Source organism: Artemia franciscana, unplaced genomic scaffold (genome assembly GCF_032884065.1).
Source record: "Artemia franciscana unplaced genomic scaffold, ASM3288406v1 PGA_scaffold_38, whole genome shotgun sequence".
NCBI lineage: Eukaryota > Metazoa > Arthropoda > Branchiopoda > Anostraca > Artemiidae > Artemia > Artemia franciscana.
The window spans coordinates 638,008-658,999 of NW_027062676.1; the positions used below are offsets into that span (position 1 = coordinate 638,008).

At 35.1% G+C, this 20,992-nt stretch overlaps 1 protein-coding gene across 3 annotated transcripts in view; it reads left to right on the plus strand.

Annotated features, from left to right (window-relative positions):
- LOC136041818 (nuclear envelope integral membrane protein-like) overlaps positions 1–20,992 on the plus strand; it is a 72,589-nt gene that overhangs the window by 13,892 nt on the left and 37,705 nt on the right. For all 3 annotated transcript variants that reach the window (XM_065726592.1, XM_065726591.1, XM_065726593.1), the window contains exons 3-6: positions 388–607; positions 4,547–4,716; positions 10,873–11,097; positions 16,515–16,639. In XM_065726592.1, the coding sequence (XP_065582664.1) occupies positions 388–607; positions 4,547–4,716; positions 10,873–11,097; positions 16,515–16,639 (740 nt within the window). The remainder of the gene's footprint in view (positions 1–387; positions 608–4,546; positions 4,717–10,872; positions 11,098–16,514; positions 16,640–20,992) is intronic.

Below are 20,992 nucleotides of genomic sequence, written 5' to 3' on the forward strand. Positions count from 1 at the left end.
TAGGACCAGTTTTTATTCTCAGTCAGTCGACTCCCCCCATCCTAAAACCATCAACTAGTTTTGGCCCCTGCTTTGATTACGGAAGCGTATTCCTGCTTTTAACCAAAATAAGGGAATTGTGCAATTGTTACTACTAACTGGTTTCATCATACAGCCTTCCCTTTTAAGGAAGATTTTCGTCACAACTCAACTGCGGTAGAATTGGTTCAAATTCTGGAACCCAGTGTTGATGCAAGATTTTCCTACTAAAAACATTTTCCTAAATCTTAATTTTTAGATTTTACTTTCTTTGGGCTTCATATTACTGCTGTTACATTCTTCACTAGGTTGCAGCCGAGTTTTCGTAATAGTTACCTATTAAGGGTTTTCTTTTTTATTTACTTTTAGGTTCAAATTGAAACACAAAGTAAAACGTCAGACCCTATAATTTACACTGGGTATTCTGAAGAACAAGTTGTCGTCCAACGGACTGAACAGCAGTCAAATTGGTTAAGCCTTGTTTTACCATGGCAGAAAGGAATGTCTGTCTCATTAAATCCTTTTAATCAGTCAGCCATTGGAATAGAAGTGGAATCAGAAGATTACAAAGTGAATTTGGTGCTTAAAAGTAATAAGACCTCATCTTCTTATTTCTAATTTATTGAATGTGCATCTGCATTCTTTGGTTTTCAATCAGTTAACAAAAAGTTTTTTTTAGATTGACTTTTCGCTAAATGCTTATGTGTGAAAAGTCTTAAGTCCTGTTTTTATTGTGGCTTTTTCAGACGAAGTCGGCAGAGTAAATACAAGTTTTCTTCATTGACAAACTGACTTTTCTGAAAAAGGCCACTTCAAATGAGCTTCATTTGCTTTTTTTAGCCTTAAAAAGTATCAGTGGAGATTGGGGCTGCCTGAAAAAAAAAAAAAAAAAAAAAAACACGGGCGACTTTGCCTGAAAAAGCCATAATGAAGAATGTCTTATGTGAAATGTCTCATAATGAAAAAGTCTTACAGCTATGGTAACACACACATTATATATATATATATATATATATATATATATATATATATATATATATATATATATATATATATATATATATATATATATATATATATGTATATATATATATATATATATATATATATATATATATATATATATATATATATATATATATATATATATATATATATATATATACACTAGCTGTTGGGGTGGCGCTTCGCGCCACCCCAACACCTAGTTGGTGGGGGCGCTTCGCGCCCCCCTCCCCCCCCTCCCCCCCCCTCCCCCCCAGCCCCCCCGCGCGCGTAAGTCGCCTGAAAAAAAAAAAAAAAAACACGGGCGACTTTGCCTGAAAAAGCCATAATGAAGAATGTCTTATGTGAAATGTCTCATAATGAAAAAGTCTTACAGCTATGGTAACACACACATTATATATATATATATATATATATATATATATATATATATATATATATATATATATATATATATATATATATATATATATATATATATATATATATATATATATATATATATATATATATATATATATATATATATATATATATATATATATATATATATATATATATATATATATACACTAGCTGTTGGGGTGGCGCTTCGCGCCACCCCAACACCTAGTTGGTGGGGGCGCTTCGCGCCCCCCCCCAGCCCCCCCGCGCGCGTAAGTCGTTACGCGCCATATTAGTTACGCGCCATTGTAGTTGTGTCCCTATGTCCCACCTGTGAATATAGATAGATATATTTATATATATATATATATGTTTTTAACTACGTAAAACTTGCAAATATACAACATTCTTTGCTGTCCCATTGTCTGTGCATATAAATAGATTGTCAGGTTTACCGACTCTTGAACATGCAATAATAATGGTCCATGGGAAAACAATCCGTATTCAGATCTATACCTCATGATTCTAATGATTGCCCTTGAGTTTTGTTGATGGTGATTGCTAATCGACGATTCCCTGTGTCGCCGTCGTCATTTATATATCCCCGTGTGCCCCCCGGTGTCCCGGTCGTCATTTATATTCCATGTGTTCCGGTCGTCATTTATGTCCCGGTGTCCCAGTCTGTGAATTCTCTTTGAGGGTCCCGGGCGTCATTGATATTCCTTGTGTCCCGGTGTCCCGGTCGTCATTCGTGTCCCGGTGTCCCAGTCTGTATATACATTCGTTTTTGAATTGGTCTTTTTTTTAGGTTTTAGTTTTCTGCCTTTTTTTTAGTTTTTTTTTAGTTATACCTCATGATTCTAATGATTGCCCTTGAGCTTTGTTGATGGTGATTGCTAATCGAACATTCTCTGTGTCCCCATCGTCATTTATATATCCCCCTGTGCCCCCCGGCGTCCCCGTTGTAGTTGTGTCCCTGTGTCCCGGTCGTCATTTATATTCCCTGTGTCCCGGTCGTCATTTGTATTCCGGTGTCCCAGTCTGTATATACATTCGTTTTTGAAATGGTAAATGATGAAATAAATTTTTGTATTTTTCCCCCTTTTTTCTTTTTAGTTTTTTTTTTGGTTTTTACATTTTTTTAGTTTTTTTTCTTTTTTCTTTTTAGTTTTTTTTTTATTTTTATTTTTTTAGTTTTGTTTTTCTCCTTTATTTTTCTTTTTGTTTCCTTTTTTTAGTTTTTTTATTTTTTAGTTTTTTAGCTTTTTTAGTTTTTTTATTAGTTTTTAGTTTGTTTTTTTCTTTTTAGTTTTTTTGTAGTTTTTACCTTTTTTTTAGTTTTTTTTTTACTTATGTCCTGGTCGTCATTTATACTCCCTGTGTCCCGGTCGTCATTTGTGATGGTTTGTTGACGGTGTTTTGTTGATGGTGATTGCTAATTGAACATTCCTTGTGTCCCGGTCGCTTTCTCTTTGAGTGTCCCGGTCGTCATTTATATTCCCTATGTGTCGGTGTCCTGGTCGTCATTTGTGTCCCAATGTAATTTCGTAATTTCGTCAGTCGAAAACATGACGTCAGTCGACACAGAAACATGACGTCACCTGACACACAGACAGACACACAGACAGACAACTTATTTTTATATATATAGATATATATATATATATATATATATATATATATATATATATATATATATATATATATATATATATATATATATATATATATATATATATATATACATGTAATATATATTAAGTTTTAAAGAACATATCAAATCTGAATGGTATTGTATTGTAGTTAATAAAAAAAGACTACAGTTTTTATATTTGTCAGTCTTAAAGCACTACGAGCTCAGAATATATATATATATATATATATATATATATATATATATATATATATATATATATATATATATATATATATATATATATTCTGAGCTCGTAGTGCTCTAAGACTGACAAATATAAAAATGGAGGCCGTACGTATATGTAATATATATCAAACTTTAAAGAACATATCAAATCTGAATGGTATGGTATTACAGTTAATAAAAAAAGACAGTTTTAGGTACAAGACTCGTTTTGCCTTCTGTTAAACAGTTGCATTGATTTATAGTGTTCATTTTTTATAAAATGTAGCTTAAAAATGAATACCGTGAAAACTTCTACGAATCAACATTTCAGAGGTTGAAGAATAGACCAGTTCCAAACAAAAGTATCTTTTAAATATATCTTACGAGCCTGTCTCCGTTAAATTTATCAGAGTATTTTGTCGGGCATGATATGCAGTTTCTTTATTATTGAAATAGATGGCATTTCTTGTAATAAAATTCTTGACGAAAAATTCCAAGACTGTAAAACAGTATTTTTTTTTTATTGAAATTTTTACTCGTAGCATCTTTTTCATAGCATGTGCTCACATAATTAATTGCGGAACAATAGTCCAAGTGTCAGGGAAATAAATAAAAATAAAACGAAACAGGGAAGATGGGAGCCTCTCTGACAAAGTTGACAAGAAGGTTAAGGACATATAGGATATAGGTTAAAGACATATATATCCGATATAGGTCAAGGACATATGTATCCGATATATGGTAAGAACAAGAAGGGTTGAGTAAAGAAGCAATGAATCTCGAATATACAAAACTGATTGGTCCACAAAGTGTAGTTGCCATTATTAAGCATTGTTTGGATAAACTCAAACGATTAATTCTTAAGTAACGGTTAATATCACAACCAATAAATGAATTTAGCCATCAAATGTGGAATTTTAGAAAGTTTCTACTAAATTGCGCTGAATCACAATCTTCGTAACCCATGTGCATAAACCCCAAAACATCTTGAATATTTTTCCAAACTTTTGATTACTATATTAACATGAAAATAGTAATATGTATTTTTCTCAAGTTTTCTCTCTTTTTGCGTGTTTGTTTGTTACCTTGATAAATTCAGGCTCTGAATAGTTCCCAAATTTCTTCTTTATTATTCTAAAATCTATATCATTCTAATTTAAAATTATATAAAAAAAATTATTTTATCATTTTTTTTATTATATGGAATGATGCTAGTTTCTTTCTTACTGTGCTTTCCGGGACAGCCTGATAATACGAACTCATTGCTTTTATTTACAGGGATAAGTGTTTACCGTTTATCAGCTTTAGTCTGTGGAGTTGTGCTGTTCTTTTGGGCGCCATTCCTAGCTGGAAACGCAGGATTTTTTTACGGAACTGGAATTCTTACCGGTGTATTTGCATCCATTTTGTTGTTGCTCTACCTTTTATACAAGTTTACTCCGCTCAAGGTAAGTTAATAAGAATTTAATCGTGTATTAAAACAAAAATTTCTACTGCTAAAAATTTCTTGCCGCACAAAGCTGCCTGAGGCCAACGTGGCTGTGAACGCTCCTCCTCCGTCCCTATTCAAACCTCGCCTTTTTACACCCTCCCAAGATGTCTCAATTTCCTTTGAGATTTTCATTGTGACCCCCTTTCACGGACTATCTTTGGCAATGTGTCATCCTTCATATGCAGAACGTGTCCTAGCCATCTCAACCTTTATCTGATTATAGCCCTAGAAAGTGGTATAGAGCCGTATTTTTCGTGCAGTTTACTGTTCAAAATACTATCAATAAGACGGGTACCCAATAGAATCCATAGACATTTCCTCTAGAAATATCTAAAAATTCCTCTTCTTTCTTTTGAAGCGTCCACGTTTCAGACCCATACTGGAACCACTCAGGTTTCAGAACTACTGTCATCACTGTAGCTTCCAATATTATATTCTTGGTTCACAGACTTATCTTCCTATTCTTCCAATCTTCACATCTTCACCTTTACTTATTCACAGTCTAATTGACTTAGTCTTATTAACATTAATTCTTAAGGTTAATAGGATTCTTCAATCCTATTCTTGCATTCTAAACTCTTGAAATCTCAAAGAGTAATTTATTTTTCCAATATTTCTATATAGGACGCTCAGATCATCATCATTATCTAAGTCTAGGAGAGTTTTATCTTCCTATTTGATTGCACGCTCACTCCTAGCCTTTGCCGTGTTCCTTAGGACAAGGTCTATTAAAATGATCCATATAAATGGGAATAGGACGCAATCCTGCTTAACTCCTGATTTAATACGAAACCAGGCACTAACCTACTTTCCTACCTTAGCCGCAGCAGTGTTATTCTTGTACATAACATTAATCACTTTGATGTATTTGTCTGGTATACCATTCAAGGGTAAGATCTTCGCTAAAGCTCTTTTATCAGCTGAATCAAATGCTTGCTCATAATTTATAAAACCAAAGACTTAAGGTGTTTGATAACTCGGGCATTTCTCAATTATCAATCTAAGAGTAAAAAACTGGTCAACACATCCTCTACCGTTCCTAAAACCACGGTGTCCTTCTCTCAAAAGTTTAGCTACAGCATCTCAAAGTCTAAATCGTAATTAGCACTAATCAATTTAATGCATTTGTGAGGTATATCATACAAGGATAGAACCTTCACAGAAGCTCTTCTATCGGCTGAATCAAACATTAAAACAAAAAGATCAAATAAAATAGTTTGAACACGACATTATTCGCATTTATTATATCAAAATAGCCTTATGAAAAACTCTTAAAAAGGATAAACAAGTTAGTCAAATATTTAAGTATGACAACGCAATTGTCAATGGCTGAAATAGACTTCGTCCCATATTAAGTTATATCACTTTAGAGCCCTCGTGTGTCCTCTACCCTTCATAAGAAATCTTCTTACTTCCATTATAATAAGGGATGTGAAATTGTGCAATACTTTAAAGCTTTGAGCTTTACTGGGCAAATGAGTTATGGTAACGGTTCGTTTTGTAGGCGACATGTACGATTGGGAACAAATATCATACCGCATGTCAATAGTCTTTGACTATGACGATAGGTGGGCAATGGATAAAATTGCTGAGGATCTGGAAGATGCATCTAGACGGCATAATAGTAAAATATTATACTGGCATGTTAATAAATTGAAAGGGGGTAGTCAATCCGGACTAGTCCCAGTTAAAGATAGAAATGGGGCCACAATTAGTGATAAGGAAGAAGTTAAAGAAAGATGGGTGGAACATTTTGAAAATGTGCTAAACCGAGATACAGTTGCAGGAAAAGATATAGATGGAAATGAAAAAGTTTGTGATACCTTGGATGTGAAGGAAGGTTTGTTTAGTGAGGAAGAATTTGTGACAGTACTAAAGGGATTAAAAAATAATAAGGTTCCAAGTGCTGATAGTGTGATAAGTGAGTTTCTTAAATATGGTGGCTCTGAGGTTAGGAATAAGCTACTGAAGATTATGAATAGGATTTTTGAAAAAGGGGAAGTACCTAATGATTTTAGGAAAACCTCAATAAAACCACCGTATAAGAAGGTGACAAGAGTGAGCGTTGTAATTATCGAGGCATTAGTCTGGTCTCTGTAGGTACCAAATTACTTAGTAATATGATACTTTTTAGACTGAGAGATGCTGTAGACAAAGTTTTAAGGGAAGAACAGTGCGGTTTTAGGAAAGGTAGAGGATGTGTCGACCCAGTTTTCACTCTTAGGTTAATAACTGAGAAGTTCCTTCGTTGTCAAACACCTTTGGTCCTCAGTTTTATAGATTATGAGCAAGCTTTCGATTCTGTTGATAGAAGAGCGTTAGCAAAGGTCTTATCCTTATATGATATACCAGAAAAATACATTAAAGTGACTTGTGCTATGTACGAGAATAATAATGCTGCGGTTAAGGTAGGAAATGAAGTTAGCAACTGGTTTTGTATTAAATCAGGAGTTAAGCAGGGTTGTGTCCTATCCCCTTTTATATGGATCATTTTGATGGACTTCGTCTTAAGGAGCACAGGGAAGGCAATCGGAGACCACGGAATCAAATGGGGAGGGAAAACGCTCCAGGAATTAGATTATGATGATGATTTAAGCATATTAGATGAAAGCCTGAGCAAAATGAATGAGTTTTTAGAGGTTATGCGAGTTCAGGGTGCTAGAATAGGCTTGAAAATTAATGTGAAGAAGACTAAGTCACTAAGGCTAGGAATAAGTGAAGATGAAAAGATGACGTTGGGTAATGAAAAGATTGATCAGGTTGGCAGCTTCACTTACTTTGGTAGTATTATTAGTAAAGACGGTGGGAGCAGTGAAGATGTTAAAAGTAGAATAGCTAAGGCTCTGGGTTTTTTTTCGCAGTTAAAAAAAGTTTGGAAGAATAGAAAGATAAGTCTGCAAACCAAGATTAGAATATTGGAAGCTACAGTGATGACAATGGTCAAATATGGCTCTGAAGCATGGGCCCTCCGAAAAGCAGACGAAAAGTTACTAGATGTTTTCCAGAGAAATTGCCTACGGATTGTTCTTGGTACCCGGCTGACTGACCGTATTTCAAACAGTAGGTTGTATGAAAAATGTGGTTCAATCCCGCTTTTTAGGGCTATAATGAAAGAAAGATTGAGATGGCTAGGTCACGTTTTGCGGATGAAGGTTGACAGATTGCCGAAGATTGTCCTTTTTGGCCAACCGTCTGGGGCTACACGGAAAGCAGGTCGTCCTTGTCTGGGTTGGGAGGATGTCATAAGTAAAGATTTAAAGGAAATGGGAACTTCCTGGGAGGGTGTAAAGAGGGAGGCCTTGAATAGATTAGGTTGGAGGAGGAGCGTGCGTAGCTGTGTTGGCCTCAGGTGGTTTGGTGCTGCAGTTAATTATTATTATTAGTAGTAGTTGTATTATCATAGTCATATTCTTTGATAGTCGTAGTCTTTGGCTTTGACTGTTGAACCATTTTAGCCAATTTTAACAATAAGTGAGCAGAAGAAGGGAGTTTTTTAATCCCAAGAACTGTCGTATTTGCCGAGAGTTGTGTCTTCCTTAAACTGCGGGGATCAGGTAGCAAGAAACTGCGCTTCCTTTGCTTATTGGTACCTGGTTCTTGTGATGTCGACTTGGGTCCGGAAGCGGACATTCTCTCGGCTGTTTGATGGAGTTCAAATTATTGGATAACGCAGTGCTGAACTATTTATGTCGCTTGATGGAGACTGGCGTTAAATCTCACTCACTAATTAAATCGTGCTTTCAGTTCTTTGAAAAAGATGCGATTTTAGAAGCAAAAAAAGTGCTGTATCATGAATCCGGATATGATGAGCGATGTAAAAGAGGAGGATAATATTATTAACATAGGAAAAATGTTGACAAAAATTGCGAAGGACCAGAAAATCTTGCCTAAGTTTGTGATTTACCATCCTCACGAGGTTCCAGCTCCCTCAGAATTGACTGGAGTGTATGTAGTATCAAGAAATTCAAGAAATGGGCAAGAAAGTTGATAAGACCCTATATAAGTTGAACCAAATGCCTGCACTTGGCATTTATGAGGAGTCTAGCAAAGAACCTGGAGGTTAGTCTCCTCTTCTTTACTCAATAGTGGAAAAAATCTGATTAAGTCAAAATCAACGGTAGAAGCAAGATAAAACATATTGACTCTGCATGTGGTCAAAATCAACGGTAGAAGCAAGATAAAACATATTGACTCTGCATGTGGTGCAACTCAGGATAAGAACACAATCGAGGTCAGACGAAATAGATTTGATTTAAGGTATTCGCAAATATCAAACAGATCCCTCCTGAATTTCTGAATAATCTGTGCTCTTTCATTCATAAGTGTAGGAAGGCAGAAAAATGTGGCAACTCACAGACTTTCAAGGTATTATTCCATGATCAAGCGGACTTAGATTATGTAATCACAAACCCATCAAAATAGGATACGAAGTGCACAGAGCTGAGCCTTTTCTTATCCTTCCCAGGAGATGTTACAGGTGTCACAAAACTGATGGTCACCTGGCCAAAGACTGTAAGAACGCAATGATTTCTTCTCACTGTGCTCAGCCGGGCATATGAGCTCGTGCGATTCTCCTTGTGAAAACAACCGTAGCTGTATCTCTTGCAATTCTAATAGGCATAACTACTATTCACTTTGCTGCCTGAATATAAGAAGAAATTGTTAATTAAAACTGTTAGACAGTATTGCGTTTCTTGCTCCAGAAAGAAGAAAATGATGTTACTCTGCCTAAAATTTTGACCGTGTTCGTGACGCTTTTATATTGAGTGACATATATTATAAACTCTTTCTTCTGTCTTTCTCATACTACATCCTAATTATCTCAGGAAATTTTGAAACTTTTGAAAGAGGAGTATATTCTCATTCTTAGGGATTCCTGACCCCTAGCTTTTGACAGTATCCTGCAAAGAACAAATAGGCAACTGTTTATCTTTGAAAATTAATAATAGTTTCCTGAAAAACCTGATGGTGTTAGCTAGTCTGTTCATTTGTTTTGCTAAATCTTTGGTTTATTCTGCTAAATTTATTACTTAATATTTTCAAAAAAAGCATTTTGTCAGCCCATATTACTAACCTCCGCCCCTCCCTGTGTATTGTCAGTTCAATGAATTAATAAAGAAATATGAGAAGAAAATGTATGGAAAATTTATTTTAACGATGGATTCTGAGTTTAGGAATAGATAAAAATTGTCAATAATCTCAATGATAAAAACAGATCAAGAAAGTAAAGTTGCAGAGATATTGTAGAACTATTTGAAAAGTGAATCGGACAGAAAAGTGATATAAACCTTTTGTAGGTTTATTATTCTGTTGTGTTTTTTTTTATCAGTGTTAGAAGTCAGTTTATAATCTTCCCAGCTCATATCATACGCATGAATGCTATCATTCATATTGTCCTGCGAAAAACCGAAGCTTGAGTTTCAGACTTTTTCCAAAAATGAGTCGTCGAACATCTAAGAATTTGCTTGGGTTCCTTATCCTTCCGTCCGAGGGGTCACCCTCTTTCGGCCACCTTGCGTACATCCAAGAGCGGCATGTGTATCAAACAGCTCAAACACAACTGGTACCTCCCCATAACTTAGTACATTTTCGTCACGCTTGGCCTGTGTGACCTGGTGCACTTGTTTCTGAAAGTCAGTGAAACCTCGCTCTCTTCACTTTTTTATAGGCATGTTTATTCCATTTTAACTAGCCATGACGGGTGTAGGAAGGTGTTAGGATCCCTAACTCAAAGACTGCCTGATAATTTTTTAAAGAATAGGGGGTTTATTAGCTTTCAGAATGAGATTTGGGATATGAAATATGAACAGTAATAGTGAAAATATGTTAAAGGTTGATAAGAGTTGATAAATATGAAAAGGCTAAGAGTTGATAATGACCATCTTAAATTTGAAGTCGATGTAATTTGAAAAGTCTAGAGAACAGTTAAGAACTAAACCAATCACAAGCTTAATATCTAGTTCCATTCAGTTATCAAGATGTTTGCGTATTTGTTCGTAATAATTGAACACATTGTTGTGAATTATACCACATAAAAAAGTGTATTTTCTATTCCCTGTTGCAGCTTGTGTATTGACGATTCTAGTTTATTTATTTATTTCTTTATTTTCAGAGAGCCGGCGGGTTTATTGGAGCATTTACTTTATTTGGCGGTTTATCCCTTGTTGTATACTTCCTTAACAGTATTTTGACGAATTTTAGAGAAATTGCGTTCAGGTATAGCCAGTATCTGTTCATCTACGTTGTCGTTGCTTCTATTATTAGCTTCTTTGTATGCTACAGAATTGGTCCTCCTCAGAATGAAAGGTCAATAACTGTGTTGCAATGGACTTTGCAGGTAACATTGCCTTTTCACACCTTTTCATTTCTTTTGTATTCACAATTATACTAGTTAAAAATTTCTTGGAATAATTGCTCGCTAGGTACTTATGTCTTTTAGCCACCACACTGAAGTTCTTGGTCTGAGTGGAACCGGTTTCTTTTCTGTATTTCAGTATATAGTCGGTGATGTTCAGCTTAGTATGAGAGAGATAAACTACAATGTAGGTATATTTTAATTAAATATTCTATATATAGTGTTGGTATTTTGGTTTGGTTATATTAGGTAAGAAACCATTTAATTATTATTTATTATAATGTGTTATGGGCAGCCTGATTTTCATAATTCTTTGTTATAGTTTCCATAATTTTGTTACTAAAATATTATTTTTTTTTTCATATTTAGGTATATTTTATTAGGATTAACCTAACTTCACTTCTTGAGTGTGGTAGCTATAAGACATAAGCACCGCTTGTTATGTGTAATAAATAGTAATTATTGTCTTCCAAAGTTATTCAGTTATGGAACAAAAGTACTTAATGCTAATCTGTTTCAACAACGTGGATTTTCTGTTGAAAAAAAAAAAAAAAAAAAAAATAACGTAGGTAATAAACGTGAGGTGAATTTAGCTTGAATTCTATTTACGATAATTTAATGAAGTCAGATAAAATAAGGCTCATTTTTCCCAATGTGTTTGACCTCTGCTCACCTGTTAGTTCAGATAAAGCTAGCGAACTGGAACCTAGAAGGTCAAGAAGAATTGCTTTTGGTATTACACTTAAAAAAAGTACGACCAATAAAAAAAAAGTACTTATATTATTTTGTATATATATTATTCGTCTTAATTGTTTTATTTTGGTGTTTCTTCTGATGACGAGCACAGTACACGCGATCGAAATATCCAGTATATTTTTGATTGTTTTTCTTTTCACTATCTAATGGAAGAATTTATCTCTATTCGAACTGTTATTTAAAGTAAAAAAAGTAAGAAACGAATAAACTAAATAATTTTGTACAAAGACTGTGACGCTACTGTGTAAACCATATAGGTGCTTTTCTCTTTAGAACATTTTTAGTATTGTCAAGAGAGAAGATTTTAATTTCTTCAAAAATATTATGTAATAAAATATACTCCAAAGTTTGGATTTAGTAAATGCACGATTCTTACCCGAGTCAACCTATAATTACACTTGCTGAAAAAAAAAAAATAGCACAGCTACAACGTGAAGAATATATCCCGCCTTTTATTTGGTAAGGTGAGCAATATTCAACTTTAAAGCGTAATTTTTAGGCTTGACCAATCAACGTGAAGACTTTTTGTATTTTTATTTTAAACTCCTGAAAATGAAAGCTTGCAACAGTAGTTTTTTTTATTTTTATACTGAATCTATTAAAAGATGAAAATTTAAATATTTGTAAAAAAAAAAAAATACTTGTGGACAGGCTAGTGTGGAGAAATGTCTTGAAACCCAGTTCTTGTCATTTCGATTTTCTGTCTCTGTAGTTTCAGTGTGACATTATAATAATCAAAGAATACAGACCATTAATAGTTCTTTTTTTCGACAAATTTGACTAAAGTGGGGTTCAAAGATCCGCTCAATCTAAGAAATTGATTTATGTTGCGCTATATATTAAAAAAACTCATTTTTATTTAATAAGGGGACAATCCCTTTTACCTGGATGGATTATAAGTTCTATCAAGTAACTGTGGGCTTTTGGACCCATTTCAAAGGTACAGTTTTTATGATCCGAACTTTTTTTCAGCGTATTGGTTTGTTTTCCCTTGAATCTCTTGTTACATGTGGAGCAGGGCAAATAACATCAATGGTACACTATGGATAATGGAGAAGATTCTCATCTAAACCATAAAGCTCTCAGTCATAATGTTGCTGAGCAACACTACTGCTTTTTCAATCGTGTTGAAACAAGCATTCAAGACGTTTGGATAGAGAGATCAATTTGCCAAGAAGAAAAAATCTGCAAAATTTGTAAATTTCAATTAGTATTCAATTAAAAAAAGTATTTTTATAGCCTTTTAAATAGTAAAGACAAGGAGTAAAACAAAATTATCCTAGCTCCGGAAGTAGTCTTCCTGTTCAATGACAAAATTGCGTAGAACATGGGAATACCTATTCGAAATTCGGATACCGAAATTCTACATTTCATTTAAATTTTTGGGAAATAACTCAGTAAAAGTTGATCTGGTCTACTCATGGATCAGAAAATCTACCAGAAAAGACTGTTAGATCTCAACCAAACATAATGAGATGTAGGAGCAGGGTGTTTTAATTACTTCTTTTAGAGATCCATACCCAATTCCATGTGTGCGGGGAAAAGAAAGGAGAAAGATCCATAAGGCGTTGTCATCAAGATATCTAGAATAAGTTATCATCTGAAACAAGATGGAGCACAAGATGAACCACAAGATGGAGTTGGCAATCTTTCTTTTCAGCATTACCGCCAGTTTCCAATCAGAAGTTTCCCCACTCTTTGGTCTCTCCCCTAACAAAATTTCTGCAACAATCATTAGCGCCATCAGTCGACGTCATATTTGTAAGAGGTCAAGTTGAACAGTATTACAGTTACCCCCATCATTTTTGGTTGATATAATTGATATAACTTGACTAGTAGTAACTAAAAAAAAATAAATCTGGCAATGTCCAGTATTCTAATAATTGTGTTGCGAGAGAAACACTTTGGTTTTGTCCGGTTTTTTTTTTTTTTTTTTTCATATGCCGCCGATGTCGGCTTATTCCTGGAAACTGGTAAGGGTCTAACCTGTGCGGTTTTCACGGAAAGTGTGGAACTAAGGCCGTATTGATGAATATGGCATTACATTTTAGAAAGCTCCGCAGAACTCTTGCCTGGGGCCGAAAAGGATGGTTTTTGCTTGTCCACGAGCCAGAGCCTATGGCATGCGAAGTGAAATGGAGTTATGTAGCCTATGTCAGAGAGGAGTATCTGAAGTTGTGCAGCCAAGCTTTCGTTTCATCAAACCATGTTTCTGCTTTCGAGTGGAAAGCTCCGTTCTAGCAGGCAAGCAGGCAGGCACCAGTTTCAAATTGAAGATGGACTAAAATCTATAAGTGTTAAATATATGTGGCAGTTACCCGGCCCCACAGCCAGTATATCTTCTTTGAGTGATAAATAGAAAAATTTACAGAAGCAAAAAAGCGGCATTTCCCACGGGTCCGAAAGTGCTGCCGTGATTTTCGCTGGGTTTATCATTTGTTTTTTGGATTTGGGATTGAGGTAGAGAAATGCTATCAGATGTACCTCTTAAACTTTAAAAGTTCTGTCATTGCTAAAGAAATTGGTGCTTATCCTTTGCTCCTTTCTAAGTGGTGACGTTAGAAAGTTGGCAACTTTTGAACTAAGACAGATAGAATTTTTTTTTTTTTGACGGCAATCGATAGCTCTTGATGAGCTGATCAAAGTATATGTCATTCATTTTTTGATACAAAAATTCCTTCATGAGATATACTAGTTTGAAATTTTCAAGGGGTTGACAACTTCAGTAGTAGGGTACACACTGAAACCAAAAATAAGCCGATGCCAAATGTGAGACATGTAGGGGACTTGTAAGGAAAGGTCAGCTCTTAGCTTTATAATCATCTTCGGCAGTGAGGGGTTTGAAAATTTTGCTATTTGGTGTACCTATTCTTTGTTTCGAGTGTGTTTGATGATAAGACCGAGTTGGTTCCAGTGGTAAGACATGTAGGGGACTTGTAAGTAATAATCGTCTGTTAGGCTACAATCATCTTTGGTGAAGAGGGGTTTGTAACTTTTGATAGTTGGTGTAGCCTGCCCATACTCACTGTAACCTAGAATTAAGTATTTACTCAGCGGGTACAAACGGTAACTTAAAACAACGAGGCAGTTTCGTAATAATTAATAGTGTCATCTATGGTATTTTGATCCTGAAAAGTTGTGGATAGCTTTATAATACCAACTAGATTATATAAGATATTGTTCCAAGTCTTGATCCGTCACGATGTCTACGATTTAAAAGGATAAAGTTCAACTGGCTGCAAAGTCAATTTAGTCCCTTCTTTCGATACTGTTTTGCCGTTGTTTTTTCAACGCTGAGGAATAGCCTTTGATCATGTTATTACTGATCGATAGCGAAGAAACAAAACCGAAGTGTTGCTCTCGCAACACTTTAGTCGGCGAAGCCGGATAAAGGTTGCCGCAACACTTCACGTTGCCCAGGCAACGTAGGTCTAGTTGTCTTAATATGCTGTTCCAGACTTAATTTTTACTATTAAAGAGATAATATATGTTTGTAAACAAGAAAAAAAGGGAACAAAGCTATACAGTTGGAACTAATTTTTTTGTACGTCTTTATTTATATCATATAAAATATTCGATTATAACAGAAAAATATAATATAAACCCACCCCCTCCGAATGCCACAGCATGAGAACTATCCAATTGAGAACTATTCTTGTATAGAAGGCTTCCTTGATATCTATATATTCAGGGACCGGTGCCGATTTCCTTGGCAAGGAAATGAAAGGTCCAAAATTAACGTCATCACGACAACTACCAAAACAGCTTTTGTAGTCTAGCATGCCTTGGTGGAAAGTAAAGATGAACACGGAAATGAAAAGATGAAAAAGAGCAGGGGTGCCTAATTTTTTTTTTTCTATTAGGATATCCACAAAAACATGTTTTCAAATATCAATCAAATTTGGCAGGGGAGTTGGAGCTAATCTCCTATTTGGAGCATGTTAATGTCCAGATTCCCCCTGCCTATTTTAGGAAAGAGAAAGATGGCAGATATTCTTTTAATCATGGCATCTACGATAACAGTTGTCGAATTAAAAAAACAAAACAAAAAAAACTGGTGCAAAATGAAAACTATTTTCCACATTGTGCTGCTTTGTCCGAACCAAATTTACCGCCTGCAAATTCTCTTCATCAGAATAAGCCTTTAGCCCAAAAGGTGCTATTAGATTGCGACAAAACAAGCTGTTCAATCATTAAGAGTAAACAATAATAAAAAAAACTAATATTTTTAGTGTGCTTGTTCTCCTCTAATATATATTGTCTCGTTCATTGTACTTAAGGAGGCTATAGACGGTCAATCATTAGATCAAATGTTTCTGTCAATCGATAGAAGTGTGTTTTAATTAGTCTTTAATCAACCCTTGAATCTTGTTTAAAGCTAATATAACACACTGCTTTTGATCAAAATGATTAATTCATTCTAACTTTCTATCAATCACGTCAACGGTTGACTCAAGCGTCAAACAGGTTCCTTGACGGTCAGTCATGCTTGAGTCAATCGATTGACGGAAGCTTTTGATCAAATGATTGACCATGTAGGGTCTCCTTTAGATTAGTGCAGTCGGTTTGTAAAATCGTCTCTGTTGAAACGTAGTCTTCATTACTTTGTTGTTCTTTTCTGTTACTATGATTTCTCTTTTCAGTTGTTTGGGCTACTTATGATTTTTGCGTCGAGCCATTATCAAGAGGTTTCTCTGACGATAATAGTTATCGTCGTTGCACTTCATAATTTCCCAAGTGGCCTTGTAAGGAGATTAAATGTATACTGGTATGTAAACTCTACCTCTTTTTAACCAAGGTAATCAAAAAAGTAGGTTGAAGAATAATTTCCGGATGTGTGACTGGTTTTCTTTTCGTTTATGTTTATTAAAGGTACTCAGCAATACAATCAGAAAAAGTAATTGTTTTATTCTGAAAATTGAAGTGGAAACTGATTTGACTGCTGTCTCGAGTTTGAATCTGACCATTACAGCTGTTACAATGGCCAAGGGTGAAAATAAAGGTCTACTTCTATATCTGTAAACTAAATATCTACTTTTGAATGCCCAAGATCTGCAGATCTAAAACAATCTGCGACATAAAAGAAATATTCACTAAGCTAATGAACGAGGGAACTTTTATTGTGCTATCCTGTACTACTTTCCTAATATTTACTTTTTCCTCTGTACGAAGTATCGGATAAGGTAGACTTTCTTACAAATTATTTTATGGGGAGGAGGTAAGGTTGCATTTATGTGTTGCACCAAGAAGTTCGCTACGTTTCGATTTGTGTCGAGTTCTTAGTAGAGAATAATAATGTCCTCCCAGGCACACCTTGGGCGTTGAAAGTTTCAATTTCCTAGGAAAGGAAAAATAATTAGCACTTTAAAAGGGAAAAAAATCGTGATTTTCCTCTTTGTCAGGAAAATGGAATATAATCAATACTTAGGACAATTTTTTTTAAGGGTCAGTGTTAAAGCTAAATGTTGAATGAATTTGCCGCAATTATGAAAACATTTATTTCTTTTTTTAGTCTAAACAGAACTGGAGATATGCAACTATTGCCACTACTGCTGACTATTAATTGCAGCCCCAGGCTTGCCAACATAGCTACACACACTTCTCCATCACATGATGTTCAGATTATCGCTCTTTAATCGGTCTCACTTCCTACTTCCTCGGAGTTCCTACTTGCTGTATGGCATTTTTATGGCCTCTTCTCGCCTCATTCCTGTTTCCCAGCCCTCTTCCCATTCTTATGGCATCTTTCCATTCCATTTCCCAAAAAGTGCTTTTTTGGCTACTTATCATCCGCATAACCTGACCTAAACATCGTGAATTTCTATTCTTTATAGTTCTAGATAGTGTGTTCGAGCAACGTTTTTGGTGGAGCCTACTATTTGAGTTTCTAGTATCCTAATTTGGGTTCGGAGACATTTCTTCATTTTTTTTTCAAGTTTTATCAACTGCAACATCTATGTCGTGACTATTTGTCTTTTTGCATCGTCCCTATATTCACCACCCTTTCTAATAATGCTGCCTTGGTAAGTTCAGCTATCTAGTCGATTTAATTTTCTTGGTAATTTTGTGGCCATCTTAATAATAACTTACAAACTTAAGTACCACTATTATTGCTCAAAATATCCAAAAATTCATCCATTTTGCTAACATCTTTAAATACTTCGCTCAAACATTCTGTATATCTAATTCTGAGAGTTTACATTCCATGGCATGTTCTTCCATAGCTTTTGCTGTGTTTTTAGGACTAGTCTTTCAAAATAATGTATATAGATGGGAATAAACCATCTATATACTATAAACCATCTGACCTCGCATACTATCTTAGCTCCAGAAATATTATTTTCATGTTTGGCAGTAATCGCCGTACTTATCTGAAAGACCCTATATGGTTCATTTCTATGGCTTTTTTGTCAACTGAATCAAATGTTCATTCATACTCTACAAAACTCAGAACTAAAGGGCTCTGACAGCTCAGTTGCAGAACAGTCGGCGAGTCAGACAGTCGGCAGAACAATTTTGAGTCAATAAAACGCGATGCTTTTTGTTTGTTTGTTTTTGACGACTCTTTTGTATGGAAGAGTTAATCGTAGAAACTTGGGATGCAGCTCATTTGATCAGACGTTTACCGCTCAGTTACCCCTTATAACTGCTGAAAGTGATTTTAGGGAACAAGACCCTATTCTGTGCTGTTTTTCCTCTTACGTGCCCTTGTAGCCCTCAGTGATATTGGAGGAAATTTCTTGGGATCAATTCGATCCCTAACCTGTGAGACCATGGCAGATTTGCCAAAACTACATATAAATTCGTCATCATTTTATTAAACTTAAAGATTGTATAATGAGAATCGGCTTGATTGGTTTCACCTATAGATGTAAAGAGTCTGAGGGGTCTAAATCTCTGATATCTTTGAAAAATTGCAGACAAAAAATGAAATCATTTCCAACTATTTTTGTGAAAATGAAAATAAATACATGATTTTTTTTTCATTAGGCAGTTTCTTTTTTAAAGATAATTTTTTTTTGTCTTTATTCACAAAGAGGGTTAGGAGAGGAAAATACGAGAGGGGCGAATTTTAAACATCTAGTCAACGGTTTTGACGATGCAGGTTAGAATGGTACCCTTGTTATGCTTCCCACCCTGTTCATCCAGCATTAACACCAAAAAAGTGTCATTTTTGGTGCCCTGTGGCACTTCTTGATGGTGTTATTAAGACTAATTGATACCAACTCGTAGACATGAGCAGTAGGTTTCAAATATGTCATGTAGCAACTTTTTACAATCTTGCAGCAACCCGCTAACGTTGGCGAAAAAATGCAGAAAAATAAAGAGTAGATACGCTGCTAACCATATAAAAACTGATTTTCCTTGTTTTTGAGGATGGAGGGCTCACATCTTGCGGTCTAGGATTTCAGACTATGAATAAGCGACTGGAATCTTAGAATTTGCATTCTCCTGTATTTTAGCCCTCTTCGGGCAAACTAATGTTTTGGGCCATTGAATGGTCAAAAATTCCACCTCGCTGTGGTGTGATCTATTTTTTTTTTTACCTAGAACAGGCACTAGATATTGTGATTTTTATTCAAATAAGCCATATACTAATATTTTATGGCCCCTGAGCTGCTATGATCTTCCCTGAAAGGTTTTCTGCAATGAAGATTTCCAGTGGTATACTTTTCATTTAGGTCTCCTACTATTTTGTGAGGTTTCAAGTTCTTTCAAAATATATATGACTTGTTTTACTATTAACTTTTGATTAAATAAAAAAAAAACAAGTTTTTTTAAATGAAAGTAAGGAGCGACATTAAAACTTAAAACGAACAGAAATTACTCCGTATATGAAAGGGGCTTTTCCTCCTCGACACCCCGCTCCTTGCGCTAAAGTTTTTTATTGTTTTAAAAAGTAGAGTTGCGAGAAAGAATCAAACTTTAGCGCAAGGAGTGGGGTGTCGAGGAGGAAAAGCCCCTTTCATATACGGAGTAATTTCTGTTCGTTTTAAGTTTTAATGTCGCTCCTTACTTTCATTTAAAAAAACTTGTTTTTTTTTATTTAATTTCTGAAAGTTTTTGAATTAATGCATGTCTGATTTTGGCTCTCCGTACATAAATTACTAAAATGAAATTTGCATATTAATTCTTTTTTTGGCTAAATGGCTTTCTCTTAGTTTTGATCAGACGATTTTGAGAAATAAGGGGTGGGGAAGGAGGTCTAGTTGCCTCCCAATTTTTCGTTTACTCAAAAAGGCAACTAGATCTTTTAATTTTTAACGAACGTTTTTATTAGTAAAAAAAAACGTAACTTAAGAATTAACTTACGTAACAAACGTACATAACTTACGTAACTTACGTTACGTTTTATCCCAATTCTTTAAGAATGACCCCTGAATCAGAAAGGCCGTAGAATAAATAGTTGAAATTATTTAAAAAATTTTTAGCATAAAGAGCGAAGTATTTATCTCCTCCTAAATACCTCGCTCTTTATGCTAAAGCATTTTTAGAACCCTTCATATGCGTAATAATCTCTGTTCGTTTTAAGTTTTGATGCTTCTCCTTACTTTCAATTGAAAAAACTTTTTCATGTTTATATTTTCATTGTTTTTTTTATAGTAATGCTAGAAAGTCCTGCGCCCTTTTCATTGAATTTCTCTTCCCCCATGAAATACTCCTCCAAGGAAAGATCCTCCCATATAGCCCCCTCCCCTGAACCCCACACCCAAACCCAAAAAATCCCCTTGATAACATCAGTACACTTCCCAGTAACCATTACTGTATGTAAACATTGGTCAAAGTTTGTAACTTGCAGCCCCTCCCCCAGGTACTGTGGTGGGTAAGTCATCCCCAAAGACATAGTTATTATGGTTTTCGACTATGCGGAACAAAATGGCTATCTCAAAATTTTGATCCGTTGACTTTGGGAAAAAAATGAGCGTGGGAGGGGGCCTAGGTGCCCTCCAATTTTTTTGGTCACTTAAAAAGGGCACTAGAACTTTTCATTTCCGTTAGAATGAGCCCTCTTGCAAAACTCTAGGACCACTTGGTCGATACGATGACCCCTGGGAAAAAAAAACAAAAAAACAAAAACAAAAAAACAAATAAACACGCACCCGTGATTTGTCTTCTGGCA